At 40.6% G+C, this 19,641-nt stretch overlaps 1 protein-coding gene across 3 annotated transcripts in view; it reads right to left on the reverse strand.

Moving 5' to 3' along the window:
- LOC143906347 (irregular chiasm C-roughest protein) overlaps window positions 1-18,862 on the reverse strand; it is a 124,671-nt gene extending 105,809 nt beyond the window's left edge. For all 3 annotated transcript variants that reach the window (XM_077422401.1, XM_077422402.1, XM_077422400.1), the window contains exon 1: window positions 17,832-18,862. In XM_077422401.1, coding sequence (XP_077278527.1) covers window positions 17,832-17,953 — 122 coding nt within the window. In that variant the 5' untranslated portion in view covers window positions 17,954-18,862. The remainder of the gene's footprint in view (window positions 1-17,831) is intronic.
- Window positions 18,863-19,641: the final 779 nt, after the last annotated feature.

Consider the following 19,641-nt stretch of genomic DNA (forward strand, 5'->3'; position numbering starts at 1 on the left):
CAAGACTTTTTTTCTCATTAGTGCGTCTTTTGTAAATTTCATCGGAAAGCAATCGTCTAATTATGATATTTCCATATTTATACGTTTATTTTTATATTTCACAATCTGAAAAAAGAAGTTTCGCACTTCGTAAAATATGATACCTGCAACACATTTATATAATTGTGTGCCACTGCATTTTCAGTTAAATTTAATATCGTGTTCAGCTTATTTATCTTAATATCTATATAATATATTTGCACGTCACACTGCATTTTCAGTTAAATTATAATATCGTGTTCAGCTTATTTAAATAAAGATCATATTTTACGCGATGTAAAAATCAGATGCCCAATCAGCGCCAAAAAAGTTTGTACTAAAACTAAAGAAATTATCAATGATTTCGCGCGAACATATTTGAGGATTAACAATTGTATAAATATATTAGCAATATGGATAGTTAAAATGCACACAAAGTGCACGGCGAGCAGGGTGACAATAAGCTTCGGGATAAATTGTTCTGTTGGCATAACGAACGTTCCTTCGTTAGCTGGTATTCGAGTCGCGTAGCCCGCCGGCAGCGCTGAGCAAGAACATGTGCTTGCAATCAAGATGTTCGATAGCCAAGAACCAATTAAGATTACAAAGAGAAGCCGATGGCTACAATATTACTGCATTAACCGAGACCCGAATCGCGACCGGCACGAAACGCGCTGGAGAGGGTTATTCTCTTAAATGTAACCTCGTCCGACGCTTGTTAAAGTTAATGAATTCCGAAGCGCATAGTACAAGCGCGGGCGCATATAGGAGACGCTATATTTGTCAATGTTGTTAATACACATGCTTACTTATCTACCGCAGGGAGGATCAAATTCCCCAAGAAATTATGCATATATGTAACTATAACGAGAACACGGATAAGATGAGACGTGTTTAAAGCGCGGCCAATTAATACTTCGGAGAATGTGTAGGTTTAAAGAGAAGAAAATTTCGCCGAGGTGTAATATTTTTACCGAAATGTTAAATGGTTGTAGGATTTTTACTATAATTGGCGTATACACGTGCAATTTTGAAATGAAGAAATATTTTATTCGGACCGGAATACGCGCCCGTTCATCCGTCTTTCCTTTCGCGCGACGAATTTCCCGGTAAACGTCGCAAATCGGAGAAAGCCCATATTTCGAAAGTAACTCTTCATTTGGCCGGAGGCATGTGGCTCGTACTGTACGCGTGTATTTCCTTCCGGTGCAGCGCGGCTCGGCGGAGCTAGCTAGTCGCGGCTGTATGATTTATTCAGACGGCGCGGCGTAACCCGCGAATATTGTTTGCGCAACGGTCCGCGGAAATAGAAGACATCGGCGTTCCATAAACAAGAGGCAACACATATATTTGGGAAATAAGAACGGCGAGAAATGCGTCTGGTTGCATCGGTCGCGTATTTCGATTGCGTTTGATGCATATACACATAGAGATAGAGAGAGAGAGAAAGAGCCAGGGTGAACACGTAATAAAACCGATAGCGTACGCGAAGAGGAATTTCATGTTTCGAGGTGTTCGCCTACGAAATACAATTACGTATTTACCGAACCAAGAGAGATATATCGATATGTGTAGCGTGGGAGGAAGACCGCGATAGGAATATCGCAATTCAGCTCTCTTAATTTAATATTCACAAGATGTGTTTTTTTCCAACCTTTTAAAGTAATATAATTTGACATCTGCTTTTTATATTATAGAGGATAGAGGATACATATATCTCCCAGAGCCATCATTATGTCTGGCCTGAAGAGTGGCAGACAGACGATGTAGCATCGCGACATATTACGTCCAAAGCGCGGCGCGAGACGGCGGCATTAGATCGCAGATAACTCGTCCGTCAGTCTGAAAGGGTTAATTCGCATTTGCGCGATACATACCCCATAGGCGCTCAGAATCCCTCATCCAAGAATCGACTCGAGATCGCGTACGCGCGTCATGCAAATAAGAACCGATGCATATCTTTCCATTAATGCGCTGCCTCTTCTGCCACGCCGCTCGTATAACACGTAAATTGCGAATTAAGCTTTAGGAGGCACACGTAATCCACTAATTGCGAAAAGGATTAAACTCTCGGCCGGTTAGATAAGAAAAAGAAAGAAGGAAAGAAACGACTCTCGCGATTCGATGGCGTTGGGATTTGGCGTGTCCGTGATTTCGCTCGTTGGATTATGGATGATGGAGCGGCGGGATGCGACCGCGGCGGCATAGCGGCGGCGGTGGCAGTGGCGGGGCGGTGATCCTGAATCGGGGTGACCGCGTAAACGTATGCATGAGTCCTGGTAAACTCGTTCCAGGTGCCCCTGGGTCCTCGCTGCTTAATTCAAGAGGCTATTTCGCGTGAAATGCGTGACTGCTCACGCCCAGAGCATTAAATCGCGCGGGTTCGCCGCGCATGCGTCAGCAATTAAAAGGGGCGTAATGTCATCGACCTTGAGAACCCTGAGGAGGAGCGACCCAAGTACTCTCTTCTCGAACGACGACGGTCGATCAACGTCGCGACGACGCTGGAGGAGGAAACGATTGTGCGGACGAGTGTGTTATCATTGAGCGCGCGCGTCGTGGTAAACTTGACGTACTTACCAAAGATATCTACACGCTTCTACATTACGTTACGTTCTTTCCTAACATCGAATCCTAACGTCGATAAAAAATCCAATTAATCCTAAATTCGACTATTCTTTTCTTTATCGAACTGAGCTTTTCAACCAAGTTATATCGTAAAATGTAAAAAAATTAATTTGATATAAAACGGCATTTTCTCCAATAATCACGAATCGACAAACTTGTCGCTTTATAATAATGAATAACTGACCACTCGAGTCTTTAACATTATTTGTATATATAATAACAAACATTGTTGATATTATATGTAATATTTGGTCACGAAATTTTTGCTATTCATTTATTTTTCAAAATTATATTAATATGGTAACGAAATATGAAAAATAATTATGTCTTTTGCTTGTTTTAACGCTGCTTTTCATAATTTCGTTATATTAAATTAATTTGTATGAAAACTAAATAGAGAGTGACAATATGGTTAAATAAAAATAATGCACACTCCAAAACTTATAGAAAATGAGAATAAAATTTAAATAAAGTCGGTTATTATTCTCATTCAAAATGTTTTGAGGTATTCTGCAGCATAATTTTACTCGGTCTCGCATTCATGGAGAGAAAATGTCGGTTATCGTGATGACATTATTCTCCCTGCACTAAACAACAATGCTACGGATCGCCATGCTGGTACGTTTCTCTCGTTTTATTTTCCGCTTTACTATGTTGCTCGAGTTTTATCATGGTTGATAGTCAGCCGATAATTGTATAGCGAAGAGATATCCTTTAATAAACCTTCAGAGGAAATTTCAATATTGACGTCTGCGTTAACCTTTGGTTGCATCCCGCGCATTTGCGTTGCTTAGCGCGCATTTCATCATATAGTATGAAAAAAATGCTGTGTGCATTTATATAATAAAGGTTTTTTTGAATTTGTTGAAAACCGTCAAAAACAGCGTAAACCTGTAATATAAAATTGCAAACTGCACGTGTTTTAAATATGTTGAAAGTCTGAAAGTTTAAAAGGAAGAATTAATTATATATATATATATATATATATATATATATATATATATACTAAACGGTTAAATAAAAATTATATTTCGATGCAGTTTGATCTGAATTTACGCGTAATATAACGCGATTACGCGTTACATGCTAAAATTAGCGACATTCCATTCCTTTTTTTTTCCAACTTTTATTCCACCCTCGTCATACCAAAGAATTCTTTCTCTCGGCGAGTCTGCCATTTTCCTCGGCGAGCCTTTGTCCACGTCCCGGACAAAAGGAAAACATAATTCCTTTAACTTGCGTTATTCTTACGACCCCCTAGGCACCAGCATCAAAAAGAAACAACCAGCATTTTCTTTGTTACCTCGTCGTTCGTCGCTCGTTGTTTCTACCACGACTATTATCGTCCTTATCGTCTGTAACGGTCTGTAGATTTCAGAAATCGTGTCTGTCGTACAGATTCTTTCACGCGCCGTGACTCTTGTTGTTTTTAGTCTGTTATCGTGATTATATTTTCGGGACTTTTCATATATATCATGATTAAACGCAATAAAACTGTCGGAATGTAGAAATCCCACTGTCATAAAAAAAATTGAAAGAGACATAGGTACGTGTGAAAATATATGATAAAAATATGCATGATAAATGTGAAAACGTAAAAGACTTAAGTGCCGAGCAATAAATTCTTATTCTTTCGATGTTTATCGTTAAATTGATACTACTACCTCTTTTTCGATGCCGTTATAATACGGATATCGGATATTATCGAATATTTCATATCGTGTTTTCTGTATTCGCAACTATCGTCGTCCCTTTTTACATCCAGTTTGTTTCTTCTTGCTATAACTCTTAATCACAAAATTCGCAAAACCGCTCACGTCAGAGGGTCTCCGGAAGAGTTCTCCTAGTAGTACTCCCAGTGCAGTAACTTTCATTTTATTTCCAACACAGTTTCTGGTTTCCTTTGAAAAGCTCAACTTACTTTCACCCCCCTCCCCTCTTTATCTTTTCTTTTTCTCCGGCTGGAAATCAGCTTCGCCGCACGTACTGCTAAAGAGACGAGAGGAAGAAGGCAGAAAATGTCAAGGGGAAGTCAAAGGGACACGCTGCAAAGTAAAGCGAAAGAAAATCGATTGAGAATAATGTATCCTCTCGATCTGAAAAGCGCAGCGTATGAGAGCGAATATTTTAACCGGTAATATTTCGCGAAATATATCTTTCTGTCTACCTTATCTATGCGCCGTCTTTCTGAAATGTCTTTTTACATTTACACTGCACGAAAGTGAGAAAAGGGTCGGCCGGCCTTCGCTCCTACTTTCGTAGCACTCGCGTTGCTTCTTATTAGAAACGTCGACTTCGTCGAGAGAAGCTCCGACTCAAGCTTGAAGGAGTTTAAGTTTTTTTTTTTCTTCGGCGCCTTTTATTTATCGTTTTCCCTCTCGCGCACGAAGATACTCAATTCTTCAAACAAATATACGAGGAAAGAGAAAATTGCGCCGTAAGTATAAGAAAAGACAAATGCCTCAAATCGGCCAAGAATAATTCCGTTCGACAAAGCACGGCGAGAAATGGATAGATTCCGCGAGAGTGCCATGTATGCGATATATTTTCTTCGAAAAGACTCTTAATACCTATATGAGATTCCTTAGACGAGAAGGAAGAAAAAGACTCTTCGATACTCACTATTTCACAACTTTGTTCAGTTCTCTCGTCCTCCTGTGGAGTTTCTGAAATCGCTGGCTTCTAATTTTCATACTCCGCAGCAATTTTGGACCAGCTTCCAAATTTTAGTGCAGTTCCTGATTTGCCTGCAGAATTCTAAAACGTTATTTTTCCTCGTAATATCTTTCTCGGTTGCACATCAAGCTTTTCTGTACTTTACAAAGATAGACGGTAAGAAATATCAGAAAGATGTGTAATCATAAGGAATTCTTGCCAATTACGAGTTCTTCGTTCTTTTGTTGATATTGGCTCGCTGGCGCTCGCTGGCTCGCCTACAAAATTTTCGAAATTGCTCACTTCAAAAGTTTCCGCTGTGACCCAGTAACTTCTAACGACTTTTATTTCACGTTTTAACGTCCTCGAGCTCCTGAATCTCTTCAAAAGTTCCTTTATTCGTTCTCTTCAGAGTATCTCTTTCTTGTGCGGACGTGTATAGAGGATGTTCCGGAATTGGCAGAAAATGGATAGGTAACATTCTTCGTTGTAAAATTCAGAATCGATATTTTTTAGTAAAATAATGAATTCTTTAAAACGGTAGGAAGAATTAAGTTTCGAAGATATATTTAAAGATACATATCGAGCTCATATCAATCTCACATTTTCTTCTTCTATATCTTCCTTTTATTTTACCTATCGCGCACAGACGCGCAGAAAAATGAAGCTCGTCCTTTTTACTCTTCGCTCTTTATTACGTCAGACGACAGAATTTTCAAAAATCGATCGCCGCGAGGCGTCCTTCTCTACGCGAGGGAGTCTCTACAGTAACTTAGTCGACACTTATTTCGTTTTTTGAAGTAGTTTCCGGTTTTCTTTGAAAGCTCCTTCATTTATCGTCTTTATACCTTCGCTCTCTCAACTCGGGCTACACCGAATTCACCGACTATTGCACACCTTGCTGGATAAGGATAAAAAACTCTAGCCGTGGGTGGAGGATAAAGAGACACGCGGCTACATAAAACGAGAGGAAATTGAGCGAGGATAATGCGAACCCTCGATCCGAAAAGCAGACCGAGCGATAGAAGCAGCGTCAGAATTTCCTCGAAGGAACTTCCTGGTGGAGAGGAACGTAATATATCATCATTGACATAGTCTAATATTTTCTCAGTTTTCACGTATTTGCTTGACCCTAGAGTACACGGTATTCATAATGTCTTGTTCATATAGGGGCAATAATGTTAAAAAAGAAAGAAATTAAACGCACGTTTATTTGTATTTTTCTGTGTGCAGAAGAGACGGATGCGAATATTCGAGACAGAAGAAATATTGTCTCATCTGGGTCACTTTGACTCATGCCATTTCTCTAAAAGGATAAATGTCAAAAGCGCGACGGAACGTCATCTCGTTTCGTTCCTGACCTCGCTTTCTTGTCGTTTTGCAATGACTATATTTTAATTCACTCGTGCGAAAGGAATTTTAACCGCATGGTTACTCACGGAAATACTTCTGTTTCACTTGGTGTATATAGTGCTTTCACAGTTAGTTACGTTCGCTCGAGCTCTCTCTGGTGTGCTTTTAGTTTTCTTTAGGAAGATTTCGCGGTATTCTTCGACTTCCGTATTCTTCGGAGAATTCTGTGTATCATTCGGTAGTCTATAAAAATCTTGAGAAAATTTATTAACTCGGAAGGTGAATTTTAAACGTTACGCGATTTATTTTCTGCATTTATTTTTACATTATATTGATATGATTGAAATTTTTAACTGTCACGTACGCTCATATAGTAGCGTTGTTATTCGTATAAATTTTGATTTAAAATATTCAGTTGACATGGAAATGTCGACAATATAAAAGTTAATTTCTATCTGTTTCGATTAGAATCTAAACGATTCCGTCACTTGGAGATATGTCGGATTTATTCGTCAGTCCCGGGGAAAAGAAGCGAAGAAATGGGAAACACGCGCGCGATGATGATAAGCGAAGCGAAAAAGACGATCGTTTTATAATAACGCATTCCTTTATCCTATCCCAAAAAGCGAGCAAACCGATCGACAGCGACGGATCTCCCTTTCCATGGACGTGCGCGATATATTTCCACCCCATAATTTCATCCCTCCGTCCGTCGCGTACGTGCTTGGAAATTAAAGTAACGGACGAGTCGCCGCCGAGTGCAAATTTCGCGTACGTCTGCCGGTAATGCTATTAGCGTGCGTCGCTAACACGTCGCGAAAAGTTCGTTCTTCGCGAAAGGCGAGTTAATTCGATTAAAACTCGCGCCTCTAACAAAATTGCCGACACTTTTAATATGTCAGTGTGCGCGAAACTTCCTAACTATAATCTATCGTCGAATGCTAAGAAAAGTAACGCGCGGTAAAAGTATTATTAATCTCACTAATTTTGGAAAAATAATCGCACGGTTATATATATATATATTTTCCTCTATTTTCACGTATAACATCGCGAGAGATATCACTTCCACAGCAACTAATAATATGCATCGAAATGGTGATCGTGGGATTTATACGACCGGATGATTTTGGAGAAGTACAGACATTTAATATAACCGCAAGTGGGAAAAGCTTTAATTATAAAGCGGCGCACATAATGTGCGGGAAGGCAAACGTGGGAGCGATGCACGTGAAGCGCATGGGACAGATGTAAATAATGATATAGTATTATTTACGCTAACGGCGCGCCACGTCGCGCAATGACGCAATTATGCCGATCTAATTGCGGTTCACGCCTGAGGATGATGCATGCCGCACGCGTGCGACACGAAAAACAAGAATTCGCTATCCGTGATTTCCTCGCGACGTTATCCTTCCCTTTTGTAACGATGGATGACAATATCGATGACAGGCTCGTGTTTCCCCAACGAAAACACGCTGTCGTTGGGTAATGACCGGCAACGACGTTGTCGAAAAGATGTCTCCGTGTAATAAAGCGATATCGCGTCGCATATCAGCTCGGGCAAGTGCGTGAGTGCACCAGCCGTGAAACATAATCGAGTTATCGCGTAAAATGTATAGTTCCGACTGTCGTGACCAAGCCGTAATTCCCTTTTGGAATCCGCCGAGGACGCATAACGCCGTTTCGGACGCGGTAAAAAAAAAAAAAGAGTACACGCGAGATGCATTTTCCTGTCCGGCGATTTTCACCGCTCCCACTTTTTCATCATTTAAACACCGCGCGATAACGATACGCGGAATGTTGTTATCATGGGGCGAGATAGCCGTACGGAAGAAAATGTCGGAAGGTAACAAAACACTCCATTTGTGCTGCAGAAACGTGACATATACCGCCGGAGAGTTCAACGGAGCGCCTATATAAAATGTGTCAGAAAGTTAGTTGTTAATCTGACACGTATTACCGTTACAGTGTAGGATACAATATCTCTCAAAAGCGGAGTTTGAAAACAGTATAATTTTGGGTCAGTTCAAAACACATAAACGTACCGGAAAATAATCTCTATATGTTTATCTGTGACAGCAGAAACTCGGCAATTGGCGTAAAGCAATCTCTTTTTCGCATATCTATAGCATCGTGAATTGAACGTATACGCCAAAGTTATATCGATTTTTCAATTTATTCTTGTAATAGATTCTTGTTTCAATACAGTTTCTGACATTTCCAAATTTGTCCAAATAATAATAATCTCGACGACAAAACGAGATTTAATACGAGATCGAGCTCTTCTTATATTTATTCCATTTAGATTCTAATTCAAGATAATTCTTAAAAAAAAAACTGCCATCTTTTTCGCGATACTCGTTTGCGTTGATGACGCGGATCGGTTCCCGTCCGATACGATGAAACATTCTTCTCCTACCCGAAGTAAGATAAAAGCACCGTCATTTCGACGGTGGGGTACGATTGAGCGCGGGAAACACGAGGGTAGAGTGAGCGAGAATCGGAGAACGGCCTTTGGGAATCGATACTTTCGACATCGTTCGAAAGCGATGCCTTCGAAACGAGTTACTCCTAGCTCTGAGTTTCTTCGCAAAAATTTCCCAGGTATTGTGTTCCTCGGGTAATTGGGTACTTTCGGCCTTATCCTGGTCGAGGTTTCCGAAAATAGCGCCCGGCTCCGGTAGCGAGAATCCGTTTGAAACTTTTTCGCGTAGCCGGGGGATGATGAGAACGCCATCAGTTCGCTTAACCCCTTCTGCATAACGGCAAAAATGAAACCGTAACTATATCGCGTTCCGAGTTTGAAGGAAGACAAATATACGACGGCGAAGATCCGAAACGTTCTTCAATATTCATATTTTTTTTTATATGCGCTATGATCCGGATTTTCGCGTCTCCCGCTCTACGCTGCAGACTGCGAATCTGTGACGAAAATCCAAGCGAATAGGAGAAATGCGAATGTCTATTTGTATATATTGTATTGCATATAGAAAAGATATGCGATATGCACGACAGAAGTAGATGCCGTACGGGATGCGAGCAAACGAATGGACAATAGATAAGAATGGATACCGAACCGATATAGACTCTCGATGAGTATAGTCTTATACTTTTCGATGGCGATCGAGAAATATCCGTGGAGAGATGTACTCTGATATAGATGATTATACTTTTAAATAGTATCTCCTTAAATAATGTAGGGAAAGGCGCGGAAAGGACTTTCCGTGTTCGTTCACCTTGATGTTACGGGAATAATTTAACGCGACCTCCGCCGGTCTCTCGATATTGACGTGCCACTAACGCGGTAATGGATTCTTACTTAATGATGAGACCCGCTCGGATTTCTGCCAACAACCTATCGAAATGGCGGAATAGTTCAGCATCCCTGTACATCAAGTCCCCAGGTCGAGAGCTTCCATATTGCCTCTAGAACACCTCATTTGCGCTGGAAACGTTTACGAAACGTTCATGCAACTCGATATTTTCTCTCTTCCTTTTACTACGAGATAAATTACTGTACATGTGCACGCGTATACCTGAATAATTGATTTTTCTCGCTCTAATCAATATCAGTTTATTAAATCAACGTAATTTAACCGTTGTAACGCATCAATTTGAGTTTTGATCAGATCTTAATTTTCTTCTCTGCCTGCACTTCAGCTATCATCTAAAGAGACGACCGTTAACTCCAACTTTTCAAGCCAGACTGTAAGATAGCTTTGGTCTTTTTGGTTTAGCAGAACTTGCATATCATGTGTCAGACGCAAAAATCCGAAGAGTACGCTACAATAAAAGCTAATGCTTCTACACTTAGTTTGAGCTTTGACTACACGCGAGACAGTCCCGATTTAGCCTCCGCCTCGTCTCGAACGTAAATGCACAGACGAAACATTGGCGTCGATTATTTCACGACGTTAAAGAGTTTTCGTTTTATCGAGTTTCTATTTTTAAACATTCAAATTTATCGTATATTATATTATCATTAAACAAAAATATATTTATATTCACAAAATATGTATGATATGTGTTATATGTGTATAACAAGATATGTATAAAAATAGAAATGACTGTGAATGGCAATGTTTAATTATAATTGTTAAGCTTAAAATGCAGCATTTGCACACGATCCATATAGATATATTTATAATTAATTTTTTTTCATATTGTAAATTAATTTATTTTTTTCACAACCCCGCGCGCATTCAAACAATTTTAATTTAACGAAATAAGAAATTCTATCGTTTAGAGTAATCACGCCGTCCACGCTCGCGTAAAATAGTTTTTAATTTTAATCCAATTTTTTTATTAACTTTTCAAGTAGAAAAATAAATTTAACGGCTGCGTTAAAGCCAATAATAACGCGCGAAATCTGAGATATACAATTATCGCGCTCGGCGCCTATGTTCGCAAACTTCCGTCGCGATGTCTCGCTAAAAATACATGCTTTGGGTATGTATCCGTCTGGAGTATACAAGGTCATTGATCTTAATATGCGAGTATACAGGTCAACTTTTATTTCCTGTCAGAAGAATCTTAATCTGTACCGTCAGACAGCGGTTAAATAATTCTTGTCAATAATTTCTTCTCGCTCGATCGCACATTTCATTGATTTTTACAGAATTTAGATTTTCATAATTTCTGGAAATTAATGTATTAAGCATCAATAGGAATAACTATACATATATTATTTTCGTTATTTTTGTACTGCTTTTAAAAATCAGAAACGAGAAATTTTATCTTGCTTTGACATCGCAAAAATAAATACTGGTTTTTACTAAATCACCACCGAACTCTCATTGAGCCATTCTGCAAAATAGAGAAAAATTATATAACTTCAGCATGATCTCACCTTCATCAGCTTAATAATTGCACTACAATTACATAATTTTTAAATAACTACATATATGTTGTACGATTACGTTGTATGGCCAATATTTTTACATCTCAACAATTCGTCGGCAAGACTACGAGATTCGTCAAATATATTCCTACGAGACAATGACAAGGCTCGTATTAATTCGCTGTGAGAAAGCGACGCGCGTCTGTATTCCAAAATGGCTTATGAGTACAATTTCGGTCGACCAAATGTACTCCCCCGAACAATAGCTAGATGCAGCACAAGGAGTTCCCCGAATACGCTTTAACCAGATTACATACGCTCCGGATTGTGAGAACCGCGCCGTTTTATGTACACGCACGCGATATAATTGGAGAAATACTCGTGAGCTCCAAATAAGCCGCTTTACTTCTTATCCGCAGTGATTCTCGGCAAATTATTGGATTCTGCAAAAGAACTTTTGCATCAGCTGTAATATCCCATTAATAAATTTATTTGTCGCAGCGTGTCGCGGCATGTTTTATTCATTCGATATGTGGTGGCGAGTTTTGTAGTCTAGATTTAAATACTAATTTATATGAATTTAATTGGCTGCGTACATCAATAAAATAAATAAAAAAGTGCAAAATAAAGAGATAAGAATTATTATTGAATGAGGGATTAAGAAGAAATTAAATTATCTTGCAATCTACGTTATTAAACGCGAAGCATTCGAATCCATCGCCATGATATTACCATCGATAATAAATTTAGAATGCAGAGAGAGAGAGAGAGAGAGGGGGGGGGGCGAAAGAGATTGGATAAGATATTAGCGCGAGGAATGGATCTAACATTAACGATATTATTAAACGTTGTATTATGTATACGCTCGTGTCAACGAACGCTGTTTTGTGTGCGTATATCGACACTCTTTGTATTTACTTATCATATATTTTTTGTTCTTTATACGAGCAGTCAATCATAAATTCTACAAAGTACGTCGTGAGTGCTTCCAGTAAAGGGCTACTTCACCAGCTCAGGGAGTGTGATGTATAACAATCGAGCTACTCGCTCGTGCGAAGTAAAAGTTCTCCATCATTTCGCTGCCTCTTAAATCGAAGGACATGATATCGAGGTACGCGATCTAGATCGCGAATAGTATTATAATAATAAAAACGAAATGAAGTAATGGGTTTTCAAGTCTTTCACGACTGCGTTGACTCCGGAATATTGAGGATTAGAAAAGAGAAAAAGGACGAAATATCTTATATATACCCGTCCTCTCCCTGGAAAAGTCGATAGAGACCATCGAGAGACCATCATGGTGTGTAAATCAATTCTCTTTCGCTAGCGTTACGTCGATGAAGTTGAAATGGATTTGAGTAGAACGTCTAGGAAATAAGTGCGCGCGCGCGGTCGCTCGTCCGACGTTAAATTTTTCTCAGAATTCTGGAGCGAATTTTCTTTCCGCCGAAGATAAAACGAGAGTCGACTCGAGAGCGGCGTGTGCGCGCGCCCGCCGTGCGTAGTATGGCGTAGTTTTTTAAGGAGATGAATAAATGAGTACGACCTCGCAAAGTAACCCGGCAAGGTCCTGAACCAGTCGCCTACAGGCGATTTCTGTCACCGTTTCTTGCATGCCTGCGCCGCCACGCTATTATACACTATCAAATATTTCACAACGAACGCGAGAATACCAATCTAGACGGACATCTTTTGACGGACAAATTCTCGAGAGCGCGACATATAATCGGGTTGCTTTACACGTTATTGCGCGCGACGAACCATTAAAACTCAGGCGACGGACAGCCTTCCGACGCGCTCTCGGTTTTTCTCCTCTCTAATGGAAAACAAAACGGGAAATGCGGGTGATTGGCGATCCGCGACTTCGTAAGCTCGTTACGTTTTTCCCTACCCGCGATCGTGACGTTCGTTTTCCTTTCCGCGTCCGCGACGTGATCACTGCAGACATATTCGGGAAGTCGATATCGAAGGAAGCCAATATATAGACACGTTCGTCCAACAGTTAAACCAGTTCTTACGGGCAATGTTACTTCGTTCATTCAACAGGCTGAGAAGAGCCCTGGGCTAGTCCCGCGCCAACAGCTTTGGTTCATTGATTTTTACTGGCTTTTCTTCGGAACGAGGGATGCGAGGAACGACCGCGTACTCGGTTTGTTCCTATAGTGTAATGCAATCATATATTCCACGCTCGCATCCGGTAAAAGTAATAAAAACGATCTGAATAAAAAAAATTAACTTGACCGATTAAATTTTCAAGATCTTATAATTTAATTAGGTACTTTCAGATATATTGGATTAAAACAAAAAAACGGATATATTTTATACCTATTTAGTCCGATTTAGTCTCATAAGTTGAATATTTTATAGCATTTGGTGTACAATGCATTTCTCTTATATTTAATTCACGTCTCCTTTTAGAGATACTTTGTTTTCTATTTTCTATTTTTATAATTTGCTCTCAATCCATCACTTCTCGATGCGCGGTTAACCGCCGAATGTCAAGCTGTCAATATAAAATTCATCACCGAGCCGAATTTGCACAGGCGATTCACACGGTTGGCAATCAATCAATATACAGAAAAATCTGATAATAATACTTAAAATATTTCAAATCTTATCCTTTTAGGAATGCGACAAATTTGAAAAGTCAAGTTTTTATTTCTTACATGTTCACATTTCTATGCTGAAAAAACAATTTAAAATTTGTGAGTGACGATAGAACGTTACATTTGTTTAAAAATACTACTTATCAAATTAATAAGAAAATTTGGAATACAAATGTAGAATGTATCTATAATTTGTAAACTTGCTTTTATTATGAAAGTTTACTATTTAAAGTAAACCTCATGTAAAATAAATTTTTTGATTTGTTCATATATTTGAATTTTAGTAAAAAGTATCAGATAACATTAAGTTGATCTTAGAAGATTAATTAAAAAATATGTTTGAAAATACTATAGAAATAAAGTAACACAAAAAACTATGTCACGAGTTGATCTAGTTCTAGTGGAATGTTCATTCATTTGACATAATTCATAAATGGCAGAAACAAGCGACAAACATATGTATATGTTGCGCTAAACGTAAAACGAGTCAAAAAGAAATTTTAGTCATTAAACATTTAATTATTTAATATATATAATACATATATATATATATATCTACTTCTCTAATATTATACAAATGTAAATTTTTCGACGATGATTGTATGACGATGTCAACGACAATATCAAAACCTTGTTGATATAACGCTTGGAACTAATTAGCGATATTATCTGCTATAAAGTCGCCTGAAGGCAAACAGTCAAATAGTAGGATTGTTCTACACCCCGTTGCGAAAGAAACTGCTACATTAAGGACGTTTCACGCATAAACGATTCGGAAAATACATAAGACTGGTTAAATAAATTCTGCTCAAGTTTGCGAAAGCTAATCGATTTCATACTGCAAATTTATAAGATCCCAAGCTGTTGTTCAAATATTTCTTTACCAAGGAACAATGAAGGCAGTAAATGTCCGGCCGATACGATCTATACATCCACGCTTTCAGTAACAAACACGAACGCCAGAATATAGAGACATTAACCCGTGAACGCTCGTGCTATGAGCTTTCTGTGCACATATTAGAAACTATTTCCGTGCAACATAGCGGTGTACCGAATATTATATACGTTATACTTGTTCTCCTAGTTACCTTTATTCTCAAATATCTACACTCTATACCGCATTAAAGAAGTTATAAGTTTATTACATATACATTGTGCTCAAATTGAGAAAAATATATCTTGAGTTGTTTGTAACAGCGCGCGTTTTGTCATTGTCAACAAGTAAATCGGGGTATTTCCGTTAACGTGTTGACTTTTCAAACTTTTACATTCGTCGTGGTTGAATAATTGAATTAAAATTGATACTGCAAATTGATACCGCGAACTACGATATTCCATCGTCAATAGATACAAAAAAGCATTTATATATATCACTGAACGTACGGCATTCAGCGAGAGTCTAACAAAATTAGTCTATATCCGCTATGTTGCACGGTAGTGTTAAATATTCAATTTTACGTTCACGTTATATCGTTATTAAAGATCATCAGTGACAACGTATTTCAAACTTGATATCGATTTCTAATTTTTAGACGTTATGAGTCAAATTTAAAATTTCCTCAAATTCTTCTTTTAAAATACTTATCTATTATATATTCACATCAATCCTCGATGTGAATTATACGAAATTCGAATGTCAGTACACGGTTTAAAAAGAAATGTAAAACGGAAATTAAAAAATAAAAAATTTTGCAATAGTATTTATAATTACTTGTATAGTTTTGACAATATGTTTGCAAGAAAGCATTAAGATCAATGAAAGGAAGTTTTGGACTAGAATCGCAGGCGTTGTGTCAAGATCCTACTACTACCAACCCTGATGGTCAGTCCCTAACAAAGACGAACGAGCAAAAAGCTTAATCTAAACATCTACCACCCTTTACGTTGATTCGTCGGTCGCTTATTTTTGCCGACATCAACAAATCCTCCTTTCTCATTAATAGTACGTCGGCCATTAACTCGACCATTTATCATCGGCCGATGTGGCGATCTGGCATCTCTTGGACCTTGATAGCGCCATATTTATACGCGTATCTGTATCGATCGCGTAAATTTCTTCGGGGGGTAATGGCATTTAATTTTACCGTGTGTCACTTAACCCTCCCTCCCGTCCATTAGGCCCGCACCTGTTTCGAGAACTACGTTCGTGTAATCAATTAGAGAAACAGCTTTCTTAACTCTCGGCGCGATATTTCGTGTAAACGCGTAAGATATCGGAAAAAATTGCAAGATCCTGTTTCTACATAAGATAAAGTGCAAAAACGTATCTAAAATTATATACAATATTTATGAAAGGTGCGAAATCCTCGATGTACTTAAACACCATAATAAGATAAGGGTTAATTTCGATACGTGCAGACGGGGCCACGCATTGCGCGAGAGGTCACGTATGGATGGCTCGCATTTTTCTCGTGTCTGATTCACTTGCCGAAATTCTCGCGAAAAGTCTCGCAACGCGATGCTAAAATCGTATATCGCGACAAGTGCGGAATATTGATCTCGTGAATATTTTAAGGCGTCGAACGTACACACGTGCATACACACACGCGCGCGCTACAAACGCGGTAACCGTTGTCACTGGAATCCCCATAGATTATTCTGCATTGTGGCAAATGCCGAGTAGCGTCGCACGCATGTGCATATGTATAATGTACATACGTGACGAACGTTTACATGTTTTAGATTTACCAAGTTGGTACGGGGATTCAAAAGTGAGTATTCTCGCGATACTCTCGTGTTTAATTATGAAACGACGAGATGCTAAATTTACCTAGAAGAATAATAGCCGTATGCGTACGATAGCCGTACAATTCTTCGTTAATTTGCACGGTTCGTTGGATGTTTAGTTTACATTTTGCAATTACGGTACGGTAATTAAAAAGTCATTTCTTATTCGAAGCCGCGCTTCAAAGAACGCTGTATGCTCTTCCGAAAGTTTTAAAGAAAGAGGAGGAAGAATCTTTTATTTCCTCGCAATTCACTCTTACAAAGTGGAATGGACCCATTTTTATATTAGATTTGAAATAGAATATACGTATTTTTTATATTCCGTAATGCGATATACAAGAGTTTGTAATAGTATAATATCATCAAAAATGTGTACATGCAGCGCTTTTTGAACGGACGTTTTATGTGTATTTAAATTTATGTGTTTAACTGACACGGCCGAGTATTTGATATTTAAAGTACATGGCATGCAATATGCACAAGTAGATTTTATAACATAAATTGATGATCTTTCATCTAATACCTTCTACACGGAAATAAAGGATTAGCTACTGTAGCAAATCTGTAAGTCGTAAATAATGGGATAACTAACATTTTTTGCAGCGAGAGCTATAATTTAGCATTATAGTAGATGGCAAAATCTTTTTGCAATTATTACTAAATAGCAAAAGGTTCAGCAAAACTTTAACAAAAGGTTTTGCTATTATTGCAAAATAGCTCTCGTTATAAAAAATGTTAGTTATCCCATATTTTACGATTAGATTTGCTATAGTAGCTAATCCTTTTTTTTCGTGTACTTAAACATGTGTAGTCTAAAAACTTCTAAACAATATCTACCTTTTTTCTTACTCCGCGAATAAAAATTCGCACGTGAGTGAACGCGTGTTTGTCCTCGTGCTTAAACTTTTCGACGTCATAAATTTCGTGGCTTAAACGAGATATCAGTTTATAATTAAGTAATTCTGTAATATCGCAGCCTTCTTCTCAAAACGTAAGGTATGTACCTCGTTATTGCGCATCCGGTGGATTCCCTGGCATCCTCAATAGCATCGATCGCAGATCGTTGCATCCTCCGCGCTGATTCCGGAGCGAAATCCGTATTGAGCGCACTGGAGTATCCGGCCATCGTAGCTGCGATCCGTGCGAGCACTATAGCGACATATCCTTTAGGGATGAATCCGCCGTAACGTGCACCAAGGAGAACCACTGGGGGTGTGTGTGTGTGTGTGTGTGTGTGTATGTGTGTGTATGTATGTGTACGTATGTGTAATTCCGCACACGGCGCCTCCAACCACCCTTTTGCGGTCGAAGAAACGTATAATCCGCGGTGGTATCCCACGGGTAACTGTCACACGTGTTACACGTCGCACACACTTGGCATACGGGAGAATGCAGAGTACGGATGTCTCGTGTACGCGCGTCGCTTGCCTGTTTTCCCCGTCGAGATCACAAGCGGGCAGAGCCGGCGGCACAATCCCTAAAGACGTATCCCCGATCCATTCGCGGAACCCGGAGTACGACACCACCGTCGGGCCTCTTTTCCCACTCACACCAACATCATTCTACCGAACGCACCACTATAGTGTGTCCGATGAGGGTGACGCACGAGGGCTGGTATCGTCAGGACGAGATCGAAGCACCCTCGGCCGCGAGTCCTCTCGGCGGCGCGCGTCGCTCACCCCGCGGCATCACGACATGTATACTCGCGCGGCGCGGCGTCCACCGAACGCGGTCGCTCGTCGGGGGTTGAAACGAGAATCTCCAGGTGCGAAACGCGGACGCGGAGAGGCGCGAGCGACGTTCCTTCCGCACGATCAAACTCCTCGTGTCCCCGGGTCCACTCGAGGAGACAGAGTGAGAGAGAGAGAGAGAGAGCGCGAAGGAGAGAAACAAGCGCGCGCGTTTCGACGATGCTGACGACGTTGCTGACGTCGTTCGTTTCGCAGGGTAAGGGTGGCTAAAGGGGTGACGAGACGAGACGAAACGAGACTATCGCGTCGCGGATATACGTCGTATCCGACCCGCACGGCAGACAGCACGGAACTACTGGCGGTCCCTACGCGAGCGTAATTCCATCCCCACCGCGCCGACGGCCAGGTTACCCCCACGACGGCGTCGTTGCTACACGCGCCCCTTACCCCCTCCTCAATAATGGGCACGCACCGAGAGCTATCCGGAGCGTGACACACGCTTACGCTTCTGGTGGGGGCTACAGTCGCGTGGCGGCGGTACGACTCGGAGGGGATGCGAGATGAACTTGGCGGCGGTGGTGGAAGCCTCGGCAGCAGGCAGCAGCAACGGCGGCGGTGGCGGCGGTGGCGGCGGCGGCGGCGGCATCAGCGGCGGCAGCAACGGCGGCGGCGGCGGCGATGGTGGCGGTGGTGGTTAGCAACGCATGCGCACGCCACGCGTCCTACGTCACTGCCGCTCTCGTTGCTCGTTGCTCCGACGGTGGATGCACCGCGCGCGGCCTCCTGAAAATCCACGACAAGTGCGTACGTACACTCGTATACGTGTACGTACGTACGCGAGCGACGCGTACAAACGAAGGCCGCGAGAGTGCAGGGACCTCTGCCTCCGCGCCGCGCTGCCACCGCTCCGTCGGCCGTCGTCGTGCCTTCGCTCCGCGTCGCGTCGACCGCGACGAGGATGCTGGCTAAACGCAGCTACGTGACTTCTGTCCGCCGGCCGGAGGCGGGAGAACATTACGGAGCGAATTACACGGCGCATCGGAAAAGAATTCGCGCGACTTTTTCGGAGTTTTACTGCAAAAGAGATTATGAGTTATCGTATACGGTATAAAGTGTAATAATA

This window comes from Temnothorax americanus, unplaced genomic scaffold (assembly GCF_048541705.1).
Source record: "Temnothorax americanus isolate GAGA-0224 unplaced genomic scaffold, ASM4854170v1 Scaffold7, whole genome shotgun sequence".
Taxonomy (NCBI): domain Eukaryota; kingdom Metazoa; phylum Arthropoda; class Insecta; order Hymenoptera; family Formicidae; genus Temnothorax; species Temnothorax americanus.